The 20,247-nt window shown below is 37.3% G+C and overlaps 2 protein-coding genes and 1 long non-coding RNA gene across 3 annotated transcripts in view; all 3 read left to right on the forward strand.

Moving 5' to 3' along the window:
* LOC124449497 (RNA-binding protein with serine-rich domain 1-A-like) overlaps positions 1 to 1,639 on the forward strand; it is a 7,236-nt gene extending 5,597 nt beyond the window's left edge. The window contains 1 exon segment of the mRNA XM_047000435.1: positions 781 to 1,639. Within this exon segment, the coding sequence (XP_046856391.1) occupies positions 781 to 1,468 (688 nt within the window). The 3' untranslated portion in view covers positions 1,469 to 1,639.
* LOC124449476 (ras-associating and dilute domain-containing protein-like) lies at positions 1,496 to 19,721 on the forward strand. The gene is made up of 14 exons (XM_047000392.1): positions 1,496 to 1,765; positions 1,851 to 1,966; positions 2,501 to 2,949; positions 3,593 to 3,779; positions 5,214 to 6,904; positions 8,389 to 8,426; positions 8,506 to 8,764; positions 8,986 to 9,390; positions 9,707 to 9,857; positions 11,861 to 12,229; positions 13,332 to 13,576; positions 18,214 to 18,279; positions 18,364 to 18,437; positions 19,139 to 19,721. The coding sequence occupies exons 3-14, from the start codon at positions 2,707 to 2,709 to the stop codon at positions 19,236 to 19,238; spliced, it is 3,828 nt and encodes a 1,275-aa protein (XP_046856348.1). The 5' UTR covers positions 1,496 to 1,765; positions 1,851 to 1,966; positions 2,501 to 2,706; the 3' UTR covers positions 19,239 to 19,721.
* Positions 14,083 to 15,495, forward strand: LOC124449504. The gene is made up of 3 exons (XR_006949424.1): positions 14,083 to 14,095; positions 14,975 to 15,039; positions 15,472 to 15,495. It is a non-coding gene; the product is annotated as an uncharacterized LOC124449504 (long non-coding RNA).
* Positions 19,722 to 20,247: the final 526 nt, after the last annotated feature.

Consider the following 20,247-nt stretch of genomic DNA (forward strand, 5'->3'; position numbering starts at 1 on the left):
GTAGATGCGCTGAGCAAGTTTTCAATCATATATTTTTTGGCATGATCTTTGTGTTAAGCTTGTTTTAACAAATGCATGTGAAACTCGTCAACACTTTGTTACGGCACTCGTAAAATCCGCGGCAACGTTAGAAATGTTTTTATTTTTCTCTATAACTTTGTATTTGCATATTGCATGTCATATCCAAGCTTTCCTTTGGTTTGACAGAAAATGGTTTTTATTTACTCTTACACCTTCTGCCCTTATAATTAGTCGTTCTGTGTTTCTAAAATAAGATTTACAAATGCCCCAAGAGCATCTTCTTTCTATTTTATTGCCACTATTCTACATAAACAATACTATCGCCGACCATTTGATTGTCAGAATTTTGTAAGTTGATCTCGTATTTTTGACACATTTGTTTATCGGAAAGGTGGATTGTGCATCATTTGTTGACATTGAACTAAGTATAACTGGATAGTTACTTCCCGCTAAAATTTGAAGCCACCTTTTCAATTGTGTTACATGTGTGTTGACATTGAACTAAATATAACTGGATGACTACTTCCCGCCATAATTTGAAGCCTGGAATTTAATTGTGCATCATGTGTTGACATTGAACTAAATATTACTGGATGGTTATTTCCCGCCAAAATTTGAAGCAAGCTGTCCCAATCTTTCCATTTGCGGCCTAAGCATTTACTAAGCATGTTTACCTAAAGATAGCCTTCCAATTGTATAATTAATGTATGTTACTGACAGTCCTAGTGATCTCGTAATTGTTTCGTGTGCATGCTCCAGGTCATTATCACGATCAAAGTCACCGCGAAAACGCCGTAGTCCCAGTCCTAAACCAAAGAAGTTGTGTGTGAACCGGCTATCTCGTAATGTCACTCGCGATCATATCTTGGAAATCTTTAGCGTATACGGGAAAGTTGCCAGTGTCGATGTTCCCACCAGTAGGAACTTTGTCCACCCTGGTTACGCATATGTTGAATACGAAGATCATGCTGACTGTAATAAGGCTATGAAACATATGAATGGTGGACAGATAGATGGTCAGGAAGTTCTTGCACAGTTTGTTTTGGATCAACGTCCACCACCACGTCAACGTAAATCCAGTCCACCACGACGACGACCATCATGGAGACGATCACCACCTCGAAGATCACCCGGACGACGTTCACCTCCACGTCGTTCACCACCCCGGAGATCCCCTCCTAGAAGATCCCCCATTCGACGGTCTCCAGCTAGACGATCACCTCCTGGTAGACGATCACCGATCAGGAGAAGATCATCGCCTGATGGTCCCGGTAGAAGATCTCCTCCTCGTTCATATAGACCCCCAGGTAACCGTAGGAAGTCACCATCTCGTTCACGCTCCCCCCGGCGTAGAGGAAGGTCATCGTCTTCACGTTCCCCCTCCCGGTCACCTCTCAAGGGACGCAACTTCAAACGACGTTCTTCCAGTTCAAGCTCGTCTGCGTAGGAGTTAAAGATGATTTCGTGATTGAACTGTGGTCTTCTTCTTTTCTCCTGCAAGAAATGAAGAAATACAAAGCTAAGTGTCTTTGGTACAAACAATGAAAGTTATGTCTTTGTATTTCCATATGTGTTTTGTCTTTATTTTTATGATTATTAATAAATTTATGTCAGTCTATGCATTATGAAAGTGTCTTCTTGTTCATGTCTAGTAAAACGTTGCAAATTACCTGTACATTGTATAAAGGTCGTATATTCTGAACGCGAAGGCCCAATTTGATGAATCAAGGCCAAAATTAATTTTGTGAGTTTTTAACATCCTGTATTTATGTGTTCTCCCTACGTGATCAATTTCGTCATTTCCCTTTCCTCGTTTTTTTTTTTTGCAGAAGTCAATGAAAACATGTTGTCTCGTAGTTTGCCTTAGGCTCCAATGACACCACTTGCTTACGTAACCATGGCGACTTGGCTACGACAACAAAGTTCACTTTCTCCCCATTTTAAGGTATATAACCAAAATTTGGATATTTTTTGTTCTAAACAATGACGCTGAAATGCAACTCCAAAATGAACGGCTTCACCTAGCTGGCTCGACATGACGCCATTAATATATTTAAAAATATCATTTTCGTTCGCGTGCCGTCTTGCGCGGCTAAATATGACAAATCGAAATTGTTTAACTCTAGAAACGCAGTAACTTTGCATGAAATGTTTTTTGTAAAGATAAGGATTTATGTAAGCTAAACATATTTTAAATGTCATTTTGTTATTATTTGAGGAGACTTAAGCTGTTGTAGAAATTCAATATCACAGCACGATGCTTTAATCACGACAGACAAAGACTTTACTATACGAACTGTGTTGGACGCATTGTTATATTGTTTGAGAAAGAAAACTACACAGCCTTTTGTTCCTTTTCCTCCGAGGAAAAATGGGATAGAATTTTCTAATAGTCTTGCTCATTATGTTGCATTTTGTATGTATCCTATATCTGAGATATTAGCAGGTGATTAATACTATTAATCATATTGTTTCCTAGGTGTTAAATATTAACCAATCATATCAACCTGGCGAAGTCACGCCCCGGGATATTCGCTTACGTCAGGAGATCACCCAGAATGCATTGCAATGTTTACTATGCCATAATATTCGTCACTCGTTATAATTTGTCTGTAGTAAGTGCGAAATAAAGCAGAAGATGTCAGTGTATTTGTGATTTTTTTTATTGTAGTAGAGTCCGAAGTAATGGACGCTAAACTCGAAGTGACCGAGGCCCAGGGAATGTTTTCTAAGCGTTCAACTTCGAACATTCTCTCTGACCCTCGAATATTACAGCATTTGAGAATCGTGGCTCAAGAGTCTCATCCAACGAATATATCGGAGAGCGAGGAAACTGATATTGATAATCAACGAAGAGAATTATATGACAAAATTACTGCTTATAACAAGCGGAATCAGCTGGGAGCCTTCAAGATTTTATCCAGAGAAGTACGTTTATTCAATAATACATAGATTTGTAAAAGGTCAGTGTAGGTACAAACGATATGAGATAAAAAACAGCTGAATTGTCTTTTACATGATAAGTGTTTCTTTAAATGTAATCGCGGTGTTAAATTTCCAGATTTCCTTTTAGTTTTAACTCGTTTTAATCTCGACAGTTTTATTCTGAGAACTGTCGTGCTCAATCGTCTCAAATTTAATATACGAGTTAAACAAGCATATTAAAATGTCGGCAAGCGGAAGACAACCATACAATGTAATCCTCGTCATCTTGGCGTTTTTCTGGGATATGCATTTTTCGCTGCTTTGTATCATGTAATAGTTAAGTAGCCTGAGAAAACCGTCAATTCTTTTGTCTGCATCCATTACATTATACTTTGAATGATGAGATATTAACCAGTCGCCCTTAAATTTGTTTACATTAAAGCGCATTCCAACGGAGACTTAAACTGTCGAAAAATTACTAATTGGGCGAAATTGCAACAACGTCGACGTTAAAATATAACGAATGTACGACGAAAGCGGAAATATTGTATCTCATTCAGGAACGATTTGTGAAAATTTACTCATTAGCTATGGTTTTTGTCTATTACAACTAAATTCCATTTGAATTGTTTCTTCTATTATTTAGAATCTGAACTACGAAGGTGCACTTAGATTTTACTTCCTTGACCAAGGTAAAGAGTTAACTAAAGCTGTGAAATTGACTAACAAAACAACGGTGAAAGAATTGCTGCCTTCCTTGGTTGATAAATTTCGACCGGGACTACAAAAGGAATTTCTTGCCATTTCTAAACTTTACGCCGTACTGGAAGAAGGTTCGTCGATTTTACTTTTATTTTGAAATGGTTATTGATTGATATTTTTGGTTTTCTTCATAAGGAAATGTTTTGCCAGCGTTAGTAATAATTACTGTCTTTTCAATATAATATGATGTAAATATATTCTTATCTTCTTTAATTACATCCTGCCTGCTTTTTTAAAGCATTTTTGCCTTCAATGGATTTTATTGTTCTTTCTGAAAACATCTCAGTTTGAGCTTGTTTTCTGAAGTGATTGTCATTGTTTCCGTATTATTTAACATAGGTGTCGATGATTTTTGTTTGCTCGCCTTAACATTCCTGATTCATCGATATTTTGTTTACATTTAACTAACATTTCGACAGATTGGTTTTGTATGCGATTTTTATTGGCGTTGACCTTTAACTCTTATGTATTTTTCTCTGAATATTTACCGCGTTGGTTACATTGATCTGAAATATTAGTACCGCTTCTTCGCAAAATTTTACAGATCAATGGTTGTTTTGAAATATTGGGATAAATTATTCAAATTGAGATGAATCGCTTCTGGATACTTCGTATGTTGCTAGATACTTCGTGAGTCGCAGATCATGAATTCTTACCATTATTACACATTCAATTGTGCATACGTAGAAATTGACATTTGTATTCATTCAATGGAAAAATAATGAAACAGAGAGTTTGTCGTGCTGACTTATCTAAATATTGCCTTCGAAAGTGCAATAGCCATGGTGAATGGCCAAAGTTTTGACAGTTGCTAGAGTTCTGAAATCCAAGAAAAACATATATTTCACTCGTGTCTCCAATTTTTAAAACAATTCATTTGAGAACTTTTGGATTAATGTTTTAATTCTAAAGCACTTTTTGAAGTAATTTCTTTTTGTAACAATTGTTGTAAAAGTATGTTTTTTGTTATGGGATAAACTTAGGACGGATTACGTATGCTGAGGTTTTTGGCATGTTCTTGATTTAGAGTAAAATCTCTCTGGCGAAGATTGCATGATTTATTTCTGACAAAGAACTTTGCTCGCTTAAGTATTTTTTCAGCATCAAATATATATTAAAACAAATTTTTTAGATCCAAATGTGCAGTTTAATACTATGTTGTACAAATGAACAAACTCGCTGTAGTATTTAATATAGCCACCTGCTTTGCAACAACTACCCAAGGAGTCAAAGGAAAGAGAGATTTTCGCTATGGTGGTTGAAATTTGAATTGTATACAAGAAATTTTTTGTCAAATTCAACCAACAAGGCGGCCGTGACGTAATTAATTAGCAACCAACATGACGGCCGTGACGTAATTAATTAGCAACCACAACATGGCGGCCGTGACGTAATTAATTATCAACCCACCCATTCGCCCACCTGTAAAGAAAATCTAGACAATTTTTAAGTGTTGCGTTGTAATTTCATTGTAGTTTCTAGAGATTATTTTTTATTTCTTTCAGATGAAATCTGTTTAGTTGATTCTGAATGGCCATTGGCCATTGCCCTCAACTCAACGAAACCGATACGCTTCGTTCTTCGTGTCGACAAGGAAAACCCAAATATAATCATAAATGGCTCGGATCATATCGATGGAATTATGGAACAAAGCAAACCAAATACTAAGAGTTTGCTTCGTGTTAATGGGGGAACGTTGGAAAAACCCGAGAGACCGTTGAGCGGTGGAAACTTTATGTACGCTGGTCGTAATAGGAGTATTAAGATGACCGCGGGCGCCACTTACGAAAAGAAATCGAAAAGTCCCTCGAAGCCGAAAAAGGCTCAAGGCAGTAGAACTAAAGGAAAATCGATAGGTGCTGTTTTAAAATTACCAAAAAAAAATCGTGCGTTAGAACGAGGCGAAGAGCTCTCAAGTGATGTCACCGTACCTGGAGTGCTCAAAGTGTTTGGTACGGGAATTTCCGCTGACTCAAACTATAAAAGTGTCAAGGTTACTAGTAAGTCCAATGCTGATTTGGTAATCAAACAAACTTTGACAAAATATAAACTTAATGCAGAAGAATGGAAGAACTATGAACTGTATGATGTGGTCGGGAATTTCCGTAATGCCTCGGGCGGCTCCGGTAAAGGTAAAGATTCGAAAATGCAATGGGTGACTGACTATGCGCGTGTTGTTGGGGAGAACGAAAAACCTCTGCTTCTACAGATGCTTTGGAAACCACCCGCCAATCGCTCGCGTCGTTTTGAGATTCGCCTCAGGGGGGGTGAGGAAGATTACAAATCTACATTGGTTGCCACAAGCAATGGAGCTACCGAGCACAAACATACTGCGATTGTAAATCAGCCACCCGGTTCAAATTTACTCCAGACAAAACTTAGCCTTAGTAGTACGTCGGAATGTAGCGAATCGGGTGTGTATGATTTACCCATGAGTGGTTCCCGTCACGATGACGATGGTAGCGTTAGCCAATCAAATTTGACGTTCAATATGAGTAGTTCGGTTGATGTGCCATATCTTTTGTTGCTTCGTGGCAGTGGAATTGCCGAAGATTATTTATTGCATCGTTTAGATGATGATCACATGATCATAGGAAGACCTACTATTGGTCAAAAACATCCTGACATACCGCTGTACAGTGATGACGTGCAGACGCAACATTGTAAAGTTTACAAGAAGTTACATGGAGATAACGAGAGTGTTGCTGAATCAGAGGACGGCCTGGATATGGTATTTATCCAACCTTTCCCGAACTGTGATGTCATTGTTAATGGACGTCCTGTAATAGATTATGTAATGCTCGCCCCAGGCGACTTGTTGCAAATTGGAGCAAACTATGTTTTCTTGTACAAGGATCCAATCAGATTATCTGATGCAAATCTGGTATTTGATTGGCTGCCTGGGTCCACAATGGTGGACGGACAAGACATGACACGTGACAGAGCTAAGCTCATGCGGATGCCGGCTGTAACGCAAAATCCAAATCGATTGTCTTTAGCTTACGATTTGGAAGACGAAGATAAGCTTTTGGAATATTTTGTAACGATGTGCGAACCAGTTAGAGAGAATGATTTCGAACTTGTTGCTTCTTATTTGTTCATACTTGCCATTGAATATTCAGCTTTTCATCATAATGATATTGACACAAGACGACTTATACTTAAAATTACCAATGTGATTCAAGGTGTGGCGTGGGTAAGTGATTTAATATCTCATCTTTAAAATAAACTTACGATGCGTGTTAGAAATGTGACTACAGAGATATGTTTGTTAGAAAGAGAAACAACACTTTTACTTACGATGCGTGTTTGAAATGTTACTACAGAGATATGTTTTTAGAAGAGAAACACTTTTACTTACGATGCGTATTTGAAATGTGACTACAGAGATATGTTTGTTAGAAAGAGAAACAACACTTTTACTTACGATGCGTGTTTGAAATGTGACTACAGAGATATGTTTTTTAGAAAGAGAAACAACACTTTTACTTACGATGCGTATTTGAAATGTGACTACAGAGATATGTTTGTTAGAAAGAGAAACAACACTTTTACTTACGATGCGTGTTTGAAATGTGACTACAGAGATATGTTTGTTAGAAAGAGAAACAACACTTTTACTTTTAGGTATTTTTTGGTGTTTGGGTTTGGTTAGGGTTAGGTTTATATAAACTCTATTGTATTATATGCGTTATTTTGTTAACGCTCTACAGCCCCCCCCGTGATTTTTTGGTAAAATAAAGTGATGTAAGAGGAGTTTTTAGTTCAAATGCAACGATAGGTGTTTTGTTATCAACACTCCCCCCGTCCGTGACTGTTTAGTTATGTAACATGATGTTTGAAGTGTTAGTAGCTTAAATGAAACGGTAAGCATTTTTGTGGTCAACACTCCCCCCGTCCGTGACTGTTTAGTTATGTAACATGATGTTTGAAGTGTTAGTAGCTTAATTGCAACAATAGGTGTTTTGTGGTCAACACTCCCCCCGTCTGTGACTGTTTAGTTATGTAACATGATGTTTGAAGTGTTAGTAGTTTAAATGCAACAGTAAGCATTTTTTTGGTCAGCACTCTCATCTCTGTTTGCTGTTTTTATTATAACATTATGTTTACACTTTAGAGTGTTTTTATTTCTAATGTAAAGATGTGTATTATGAAAGAATGCTTTATGCAGTGTGGTGTTTGATGAATGAAGATATGATCTTTGCACTTTTGCTGGACAATTTAAGCAATTGTCTTATGAACCTGAAAAAACTCAAATCCCGTTGAGTCACCTGAATTTTTCATGTTCATGAGACAATTGCTTAAATTGTCCAGGAAAAGTGCGAAGATCATATCTTCATTTAATAGTAAATATGTGTATTATTGTGTTTAAGACCCAGACCCCTCGCTTATATTGCATCACTCACACCCATTGAACTTAATACATGGACTGCAACCTGAAGCAATTAATTGAAGCCAAATCTTACACCCAGACACGCGTGTGTAATGTTTCGGGATTCTCTCGCTGCGTGAAAATCGATTTAACTACACACGCGTGGCTGGGTGTAATCTCGCGTGGCTAGGTGTAAGATTTGGCTTCCAAACTTTACTAGGCTTCCATGTAGTTTAATTCAATGCTCACAGCTGTTTCATATTTCATTGGTTACATACATGTAAACTTCTATTTTCTAAAATATTTAGGACAAAACGAAGGGAATTACAGAGACAAATGTTGAAGGGTAATTAAACATATTGCTTCTTACGTAAATATCTTTTACTTATTCAACTTTTCATGATTAAAATTCTCATTTTTTATAGTGAAATTGATCCTCTCAAGTCTTTGGATGAGATTATCCCTGATCTAAAGCAGATTCTATTCTGGATGAGTAACGCTTTAGAAATGCTCCATTATCTTCAGGACAATCTGTCCACGTATTTACCGAATGCGTTTCACGTGAACAGCAGGTCTAACGACCCGGAAGAGGAAGCTTTGGCAAATGCTGATGAAGAATTGCTTAATGTCTTGGAGGAAGTTGCAATGTTTACATTTCAACAGACCGTTTATCATTTGACCAAGGTTCCTTTCAAATTAACATCATTTTTTTGCTCCATGTTGTACTTAAATGAGCTCAGTAGAATTCATATAAATATTTAGTTCAAGTTATAAAGTTTGTTTGCACGCTCTTTATCACGAACGAATTTTACAGTCATGTTTGATAACACGAGCTGTGCACGTGATTATGAATTTCCGTTTACTTCATGTTACATACATCCAACCTGCATATCGTTTTATCGTAGGTTTTATATGTCGCCCTGCCACTGATATTGGATACAAATCCATTTCAACTTGAAGATGATGAAAGTCGCAATGGCGACGCGTTGGAGGGAGCCGAAATAGTTGTTCAAATCTTCCAGACAGTTTACGATCTCATCATATCCTTCAACGTTCATGAGCAGATCATCCGTCAACTTTTCGCGTATCTGTTTTTCTTTACAAACGCATCTTTGTTCAATACGCTTATGGACAGAGGTTCTGGTGGAAAGTTCTACCGCTGGGCAAAAGGCGCGCAGATACGGGGTAATCTAGACATGTTGGAAAGCTGGGCCTCGGAAGTTGGCCTTCAAGAGGAAGCTACTGATTACCTAAGAAAATTATCGTCAGCAGCCGATGTTCTTGCAACACCTAAAGTACAACTCTTGCAGGTGGGTTTTTCATCACAAAAAACATCGGATTTTTCTTTTAAAAAAATGTATCAAAAAAAATTGGCATGATCAGCAGTAATTTATAACCGACGAGCAAGAAATGGCAACAATACAACAATAAATGCGAATGACTTCATTTTCGCAATGCAAGTCACAAGGATGAAATTCTTTTCAACGACTTTTACGGCTCCTTGGAGCTTACTGTTAAATCGTGCAAGCTCTTAGTGTCAGCTGAATTTACCTTTAGGAGTTTATTGATGCATTCTGAACACCAAGGTTTTTCTCCCTGACCATAATTTTGATATATTTTACAAAGGCTGACTGGAAGACCCTTCGTCATGATTTTCCTGTTCTCAACGCAGCACAGTTGCATAAAATCCTCACCGAATATCAAATGGGTACGGGAAAACATCGACCTGCCGAATGGCGGCCGACGTCTGACGAGGTTGATGCTGCTTTGAGGGACGGTAAGTTGTACATACATCAAGTATAGTGATTTCTTATGTACCATCCTTACTATGACACAAGTATAAGGAGATCAAGTACATTCATTTCTTATGTACCATCTTCTCTATGACTTAAGTATAAGGAGATCAAGTACATTGATTTCGTATGTACCATCCTCACTATGACATAAGTATAAGGAGATCAACTACATTGATTTCTTATGTACCATCTTTACTATGACATAAGTATAAGGAGATCAAGTACATAGATGTCTTATGTGCCATCTTTACTATGACATAAGTATAAGGAGATCAAGTACATTGATTTCTTATGTACCATTCTTACTATGACATAAGTATAAGAAGATCAAGTACATTGATTTCTTATGTACCATCCTCACTATGACATAAGTATAAGAAGATCAAGTACATAGATGTCTTATGTGCCATCTTCACTATGACATAAGTATAAGGAGATCAAGTACATTGATTTCTTATGTACCATCTTCACTATGACATAAGTATAAGGAGATCAAGTACATTGATTTCTTATGTACCATTCTTACTATGAGAGTATAAGAAGATCAAGTACATTGATTTCTTATGTACCATCCTCACTATGACATAAGTATAAGAAGATCAAGTACATAGATGTCTTATGTGTCATCTTCACTATGACATAAGTATAAGGAGATCAAGTACATTGATTTCTTATGTACCATCTTCACTATGACATAAGTATAAGAAGATCAAGTACATAGATGTCTTATGTGCCATCTTTACTATGACATAAGTATAAGGAGATCAAGTACATTGATTTCTTATGTACCATCTTCACTATGACATAAGTATAAGGAGATCAAGTACATAGATGTCTTATGTGCCATCTTTACTATGACATAAGCATAAGGAGATCAAGTACATTGATTTCTTATGAACCATCTTCACTATGACATAAGTATAAGGAGATCAAGTACATAGATGTCTTATGTGCCATCTTTACTATGACATAAGTATAAGGAGATCAACTACATTGATTTCTTATGTACCATCCTCACTATGACATAAGCATAAGAAGTTAAAGTACATTGATTTCTTATGTACCATCCTCACTATGACATAAGCATAAGGAGATCAAGTACATTGATTTCTTGTGTACCATTCTCACTATGACATAAGTATAAGGAGATAAAGTACATTGATTTCTTGTGTACCATCCTCACTATGACATAAGAATAAGGAGGTCAAGTACATAGATTTCTTATGTACCATCCTCACTATGACATAAGTATAAGGAGATCAAGTACATTGATTTCTTGTGTACCATTCTCACTATGACATAAGTAGAAGGAGATAAAGTACATTGATTTCTTGTGTACCATCCTCACTATGACATAAGAATAAGGAGGTCAAGTGCATTGATTTCTTATGTACCATCCTCACTATGACATAAGTATAAGGAGATCAAGTACATTGATTTCTTATGTACCATCCTCACTATGACATAAGTATAAAGAGATCAAGTACATTGATTTCTTATGTAACATCCTCACTATGACATAAGTATAAGGAGATCAAGTACATTGATTTCTTATGTACCATCCTCACTATGACATAAGTATAAAGAGATCAAGTACATTGATTTCTTATGTATCATCCTCACTATGACATAAGTATAAGGAGATCAAGTACATTGATTTCTTATGTACCATCCTTACTTTGACATAAATATATGGAGATCAAGTACATTGATTTCTTATGTACCATCTTCACTATGACATAAGTATAAGGAGATCAAGTACATTGATTTCTTATGTACCATCTTCACTATGACATAAATATAAGGAGATCAAGTACATTGATTTCTTATGTACCATCATCACTATGACATAAGTATAAGGAGATCAAGTACATTGATTTCTTATGTACCATCTTCACTATGACATAAGCATAAGGAGTTAAAGTACATTGATTTCTTGTGTACCATCCTCAATCTGCTTTACGTTTGCCTTGGTTATTTACAGAGGAAATTCTTGAGAGTTTTTCAACTCACCCACCATTTTTATTTCCAACGTCCGATTATCTCCTTGACCTCGAGTCTGAAACTCCCAATCCACTAGTCCAGAAAGCCCTCGATAATTTACGTTCAACGTTTGGACCTGGTAAAGATCCTGAAGTAACCACATCTACTCCAAGGAATCCACAAGTGTTGATTCACGCTCCCGAATCGGGAAATCCTTCCCGGCGTTCCACGCCAAATTCGTCAGTCAGATCCAGTCCTCCAACGTCAGTAGTTGAGAGCCCAAAGAAAATGGCGCAGACGTTCAGTTCAAGTGATCCAACGTTACACAGAGTGGATCCTGCCAAACTGAGTAAACACTTAAGAAATCATGGTGAGATTAAGAGTATTTTATAAATTTGACTTTAATGAAATCATAGTGCTCTGATTGAAACTAGTATGTTGAGCAAAATGTTGGAGCATGACGTCATCTTTTGTTTTGTATAGCTTTGTAGCTTCTAATTGTATAGGTCTTTTTCAAGTTGTTTGTTAGTGTCACCATGTTAGTGTCACCTTGTTTGTACCATCATGTTAGTACCATCATGTTAGTGTCACCATGATAGTGTCACCATGTTAGTGTCACCATGTTTGTACCATCTTGTTAGTACCATCATGTTAGTGTCACCATGTTAGTACCATCTTGTTAGTGTCACCGTGTTAGTACCATCATGTTAGTGTCACCTTGTTTGTACCATCATGTTAGTACCATCATGTTAGTGTCACCATGTTAGTACCATCTTGTTAGTGTCACCGTGTTAGTACCATCATGTTAGTGTCACCATGTTAGTGTCACCATGTTAGTACCATCATGTTAGTGTGTCACCTTGTTTGTACCGTCATGTTAGTACCATCATGTTAGTGTCACCATGTTAGTACCATCTTGTTAGTGTCACCATGTTAGTACCATCATTTTAATGTCACCGTGTTAGTACCATCTTGTTAGTACCATCATGTTAATGTCACCATGTTAGTGTCACCTGTGAATCAAAACATGGCCGACGCCATTGTCGAACCATTGTTATTCAGTAAGTTATGAGGCATTAGCTTGAGTCTGTGTATCGTTACGTGTCTGTAGTCGTTGATGATCCAGGTTAGTGAAGTCCCGAATGAAAATGTTGTATCAGCTTTCCAGGGGCGAGGCTTAGGGGTTTAGACCGTCTAGGTTAGCTAAGTCTTGAGAAGGACTGTTAGTATTGACTTATGTTTCATATACATAGCGGTAGTCATCTTCATAGTGGACATTTTTCACTCTTCACTTGAGTAAGAAGTTGACTAACACTAAGGATGTGAAAATATCACTCAACATCCACACCAAAACTTCTTCACAGGATTTCACTGACCTGGAGGATCTTCTACAAACATATATAGTCAGTCAGTTACATGTTTTTGTACAAATATTTCAATTTACGTTGTATAAATGTTACGTCAATATTTAGTTGGTAATGGAATTTCAAGGAGTGCATCGTTTGAGAATGTTTATACTCCAAAGAAAACTTCGCTCAAGGGAAAAAGAGTTGAACGTATACGACGTCAAGAATCGGATGCTCAATCTAGTGTCAACCAATCAGTTGACGTCGATGACGAATATTACAGACGAGGAAGTGATACACAAGATGACGTATTCGTTGTTGAGCTAGAAAAGGGAGACTCTGGGATTGGTGTGGGTCTTATCGATGGTTTGGTGAGTATCATAGGGGGAATTTATGTATGAACTGGGATTGGTGTTGGTCTTATCGATGGTTTGGTGAGTATCGTAGGGGGAATTTATGTATGAACTGGAATTGGTGTTGGTCTTATCGATGGTTTGGTGAGTATCGTAGTGGGGAATTTATGTATGAACTGGGATTGGTGTAGGTCTTGTATATAGTTTAGTGTGAGTATCATGGGGGAATTTATGTATGAACTGGGATTGGTGTTGGTCTTATCGATGGTTTGGTGAGTATCGTAGGGGGAATTTATGTATGAACTGGGATTGGTGTAGGTCTTGTATATAGTTTAGTGTGAGTATCATGGGGGGAATTTATGTGTAAAGTGGGATTAATGTAGGTCTTGTACAGAGTTTAGTGAGAATCATGGGGGGATTTATGTGTAAAGTGGGATTGGTGTAAGCTTTGTACAGAGTTTAGTAGTATCATGGGGGGTTATGTGTAAAATTAGGATTGGTGTGGTCTTGTACAGAGTTTAGTGGAGTATCATGGGGGTTATGTAAAGTGGGATTAATGTAGTCTTGTACAGAGTTTAGTGAGAATCGGGGGATTTATGTGTAAAGTGGGATTCATAGGTCTTGTACAGAGTTTAGTGAGAATCATGGGGGGTTTATGTGTAAAGTGGGATTGGTGTAGGTCTTGTACAGAGTTTAGTGAGTATCATGGGGGGATTTATGTGTAAAGTGGGATTGGTGTAGGTCTTGTACAGAGTTTGGAAATGAGAATCATGGGGAGTTATGTGTAAAGTGGGATTTGTGTAGGTCTTGTACAGAGTTTGGAAAGAGTGAGAATCATGGGGGGTTGCGTAAGTGGGATTGGTGTAAGCCTTGTACAGAGTTTGAAGTAGGTGTCATGGGGTTTATGTGTAAGTGGGATGGTGTAGGTCTTGTACAGAGTTTGAAGTGAGTATCATGGGAGGGGTTGTGTCAAAGTGGGATTGGTGTGGGTCTTGTACAGAGGTTTAGTGAGAATCATGGGGGAGTTAATGTAAAGTGGGATTTGTGTAGGTCTTGTACAGAGTTTAAGTGAGAATCATGGGGGATTTATGTGTAAAGTGGGATTAATGTAGGTCTTGTACAGAGTTTAGTAGGGAATCATGGGGGGATTTATGTAAAGTGGGATTGGTGTAGGTCTTGTACAGAGTTTGAGTGAGAATCATGGGGGGTTATGTGTAAAAGTGGGATTGGTGTAGGTCTTGTACAGAGTTTAGGTGAGAATCATGGGGGGTTTGTGTAAAGTGGGATTGGTGTAAGCCTGTACAGAGTTTGATGAGTCTCATGGGGGGTTATGTGTAAAAATTAGGTTGTGTAGGTCTTGTACAGGTTTAGTGAAGTATCATGGGGGGATTTATGTGTAAAGTGGGATTGGTGTAGGTCTTGTACAGAGTTTAGTGAGTATCATGGGAGGGGGGGTTATGTGTAAAGTGGGATTGGTGTAGGTCTTGTACAGAGTTTGAGTAGTATCATGTGGGGAGGGTTTATGTGTAAGTGGGATTGGTGTAGGTCTTGTACAAGAGTTTGAGTGAGTATCATGGGAGGTTGTATGTGTAAGAAGTGGGATTGGTGTGGTCTTGTACAGAGTTTAGTGAGTATCATGGGGGGTTATGTGTAAAATTAAGTTAATAGGTCTTGTACAGAACAAGTGAGAATCATGGGGATTTATGTGTAAAGGAGGATTGGTGTAAGCTTTGTACAGAGTTTGAGTGAGTATCATGGGGGTTATGTGTAAAGTGGGATTGGTGTGGGTCTTGTACAGAGTTTAGTGAGTATCATGGGGGGGATTTATGTGTAAAGTGGGATTAATGTAGGTCTTGTACAGAGTTTAGTAGAGAATCATGGGGGAGGTTATGTGTAAAATGGGATTAATGTAGGTCTTGTACAGAGTTTAGTGAGAATCATGGGGGGATTTATGTGTAAGTGGGATTGGTGTGGGTCTTGTACAGAGTTTAGTGAGTATCATGGGGGATTTATGTGTAAAATTAGGATTGGTGTAGGTCTTGTACAGAGTTTGGTGAGGAATCATGGGGGTTATGTGTAAAGTGGGATTTGTGTAGGTCTTGTACAGAGTTTAGTGAGAATCATGGGTTTGCGTAAAGTGGGATTGGTGTAAGCCTTGTACAGAGTTTAGTGAGTATCATGGGGGGATTTATGTAAGAAGTGGGATTGGTGTAGGTCTTGTACAGAGTTTAGTGAGATCATGGGGGAGTTATGTAAAGTGGGATTTGTAGGTCTTGTACAAGTTTAGTGAGAATCATGGGGGATTTATGTGTAAGAAGTGGAGTTAATGTAGGTCTTGTACAGGTTTAGTGATCATGGGGGGGATTTATGTGTAAAGTGGGATTGGTGTGGGTCTTGTGCAGAGTTTAGTGAGTATCATGGGGGGATTTATGTGTAAGTGGGGTTGGTGTAGGTCTTGCAGAGTTTAGTAGGAATCATGGGGGGTTATGTGTAAAGTGGAATTGGTGTAAGTCTTGTACAGAGTTTAGTGAAATCATGGGGGGTTTGTGTAAGGCAGGATTGGTGTAAGCCTTGGACCTGGGGATTTAGTAATGAGTATCATAGGGGGATTTATGTGTAAAATTAGAGTTGGTGTAGGTCTTGTACAGAGTTTAGTGAAAGAAATATCATGCAGAGTTATGTGTAAAATTAGGATTGGTGTATGGAGTCTTGTACAGTTTAAGAGTGAGAATCATGGGGGTTATGTGTAAAATTAGGATTGGTGTAAGTCTTGTACAAGTTTAGTGAAATCATAGGGGGTTTGTGTAAAAGTGGGATTGGTGTAAGCCTTGTACAGAGTTTGAAATTGGTATCATATAGGGGTTTATGTGTAAAATTAAAGTTGGTGTAGGTCTGTACAGAGTTTAGGTGGTATCATGGGGATTTATGTGTGTAAAGTGGGATTGGTGTAGGTCTTGTACAGAGTTTAGTAGGTATCATGGGGGGATTTATGTGTAAAAGTGGGGATTGGTGTAGGTCTTGTACAGAAGTTTAGTAGAGAATCATTAGAGGAGTTATGTGTAAGAATGGGATTTGTAGAGTCTTGTACAGAGTTTAGTGATAGGTATCATAGGGGGAATTTATGTGTAAAGGAGGAATTAGGATTGGTGTAAGGTCTTGTACAGAGTTTAGTGAGTATCATGGGGGGATTTATGTGTAAAAGTGGGATTGGTGTGAGTCTTGTACAGAGTTTAGTAGGTATCATGTGGGATTTATGTGTAAAAGTGGGATTGGTGTAGGTCTTGTACAGAGTTTGAGTGAGAATCATGGGGGGAGTTATGTGTAAAAGTGGGATTTGTGTAGGTCTTGTACAAGGTTTAGTAGAGAATCATGGGGTTTGTGTAAGGAGTGGGATTGGTGTAGGTCTTGTAGAGTTTAGTGAGTATCATGGGGAGGGGATTTATATGTGTAAAAGTGGGATTGGGTGTAAGTCTTGTACAGAGCTTAGTAGAGTATCATGGGGGGTTATGTGTAAAGTGGATTGGTTGTAAGCCTTGTGCAGAGTTTAGTGAGTATCATGGGGGGATTTATGTGTAAAATCAGGTTGGTGTGGAAGTCTTGTACAGAGCAATTATGAAGGTATCATGGGGGGTTATGTGTAAGTGGGATTGGTGTGAAGTCTTGTACAGAGCTTGGTAGTATCATGGGGATTTATGTGTAAAGTGGGATTGGTGTAAGTCTTGTACAGAGTTTAGTGAGTATCAGGGGGGTTATGTGTAAATGGGATTGGTGTAGGTCTTGTACAGAGTTTAGTGAGAATCATGGGGGGGAGTTATGTGTAAAGTGGGATTGGTGTAGGTCTTGTACAGAGTTTAGTGAGAATCATGGGGGGTTTGTGTAAAGTGGGATTGGTGTAAGTCTTGTACAGAGTTTAGTGAGTATCATGGGGGTTATGTGTAAAGTGGGATTGGTGTAGGTCTTGTACAGAGTTTAGTGAGTATCATGGGAGGGGGGGTTATGTGTAAAGTGGGATTGGTGTAGGTCTTGTACAGAGTTTAGTGAGTATCTTTGGGGGAATTTATGTGTAAAGTGAAACTGGATATCGATGGTTTGATGTGTAGCTTTTACATTCATTCTTTACTGTGGAATTCACTATTTTCGTAAATTTTATCATCATGACAACAATTTTTTTAAAGTAAACATGTTTTGGCATGCTTATGCCATCTTCAGTACAAGGAATGATTATGATATCTATTTACAGTTATATTAAATTTGGGAAAAACTTTGAACAACTGACAATCTCTTAAAAAATTAACATCCAATTCGGCTTTGCGTTTCTTCGTAGATAACTTCTCAAGTGATCGAAAGTCAGACAGGGAGACCTTAAGCATGCCGAAACATGTTTGCTTTAAAAAAATTGTCGTACACTTGAAATGCCGGATAAATATAGTGCTTTTAAGAAATCATGACAACAATATTGTTTACCTATGCAATACTTGATGTAGTAAACATTTTGATAAGACGTGACGTCGAATTTTTTAGAGCCAATGGGGATCCGTTTATACAATACTTGCATGTATTATACTCATCATTGTACAAAACAAAATGAGGCTTTTCTTTGTTTCTTTTTGTATTTTTAACTTCTGTTGCATAATTTTATTTTGCTTTGTTTGTAGTATACACCGCTTAAGTCAAACGGTATTTATGTCAGGACTTTGGTCTCTACTGGACCTGCAGCGCAGGTGAATTTACTGATTCATAATATTAGTTAGAACATTTTAGCCCGTGTTTATGGTCAGTTTAAATAATGATGCTTATCCCTTCAGGATGGGCGACTAAAGTTGGGTGATAGAATTCTTGCTGTAAACGGGACAAGTTTGGTTGGAGCTGACTATCAAAGGTGAGAATTTTTGACCTTTAATGAATACTTGTAAATGTAAGATTTGTGTGTTTTGATTGCTTCACCATTAGACTTATACCTGATGAAATTTCTTGATTAGAAGCAACAAAAACGAGTTGATTGATGATGACTGATTTTTATCGTTCATGATAACTTAATTCACATCTATTTTCAAATGAAGATATTGTCGCATGTTGTGAAAATCCTTTACCTTATTTCTACCTTCTGTATTTTTTTGAATTCTTTATTTGACTTGACCGTAACTTCACTTTGAAACAGCTTCACTTAAAAATTCAAAGCCACCATCGTGGATCTGAATGTTTCTTCTGATATGTTAATAAGCACGCCAAAAACAAGCAACTTGGAATTCCTGCCTTCCGCGTTGCCTCCACTGTACACGATATTAAAGCAGTGGAAGGAGGATTTTAGAATTGAAACACGATTCTGTTATTTATTAACACTGTCAGTCATTGTGAACAAAGTCCTGTGCACTTGCTGTTTGTATTAAAAAATTTGACTCATTTCCAGTCCCTTTTTACTTGATAACGAGTTGAGAGGCAGATAAAATGCACGAGCTGAAATCTTCGGCTTAATATTTGAAAGGAATCATTTTGGTTTGTGTGATAATCATAGTCTTAATTTTGAACCAAAAGCAAGATGTTTTCATACAGCGACTGTAAACATATATCGTTCATTTTTAGTGCAATGCAGTTGATTCGTAATGCCGGGAATCATTTGACCTTCTTGGTAGCGAAATCAGACGATCACGTGGTCATGAAGATAACTTCGTCTACTTGTTGAAGTTTTATCACGTGTCCATACACGTGACTTCCTCTGTAGTGGTGGAATGTGTTGATCCATGACGCTGCTAGACACATTGATAATGAATGCTTTCAGAATGAAAACTAATTTGAAGATTTATCGTTCGTTGACTGTACTTGAGTGACTTCTACTCAACTATATTTGCATTTGTGTGGTTTATAAATTCTTACGTACATGATTCACTCTCTTTTATTTAAAGTAATTCTACGTACAATTTTTAGTATTTTCATCTAACACAATCTAAAGAGAATTTAACTACGTTTTAGCATTTGAAAAGCTTATTTATTTACTCCATTTTCTCGGGACTAGCTTCATGGCTCATTATTTATTAACTACAATTCTGTTGTTTGTTCTACAATCAATGTGTAGTATATAGGAGAATTTTTCTCGCGATTTGTGTTTTAAAGTTTGGTATAAATTTTGTACAAATTTAAAGTAAATTATGATATTTTCTCAAGTGAACGCGTGTTTTTGAGGAATCATTATTTTTGTCCAGCAAAAAAATGTGTAAAAAACGGCCATTAAAAATAAAATGCATGTTTGCTTTTCGATTAACTATCAACAATAACAACTTTATTGGGAAAACGTTTCATATACTCAGTTGTCCTCCAAAGATTTCTTATGAAAGCAATTTAATGAAGGATTTTAAGCCTTTCTTTTCAAAAGAAATTAGTCGGGTACTACTGAGTATATGAATAAACACGTCACTCCACCCCTTTAAGTAACGTTCTAAAGGGATTGCTATGAAGACCATACATCATTCAGTTGGAAATTGGGAATTTTTAACTTTATCTACTGCTAACAGTGGTTTTAAAAAATACACAAGCTCCAAAAGTTTGGTCAATGCATTTAAGTAATTATTCAGCTTAACAGTTAAACATGGCACTAGGCGCACATAAAAACTGCGGTATGTTTTTGCTTGTTTGTTTTTGTCATATCACCAATTTGTTATTTAGTATTTTTCAGATGCTGAGGAAGAGAATATCTA

This window comes from Xenia sp. Carnegie-2017, unplaced genomic scaffold, assembly GCF_021976095.1.
Source record: "Xenia sp. Carnegie-2017 unplaced genomic scaffold, XeniaSp_v1 HiC_scaffold_23, whole genome shotgun sequence".
NCBI classification, from domain to species: domain Eukaryota; kingdom Metazoa; phylum Cnidaria; class Anthozoa; order Malacalcyonacea; family Xeniidae; genus Xenia; species Xenia sp. Carnegie-2017.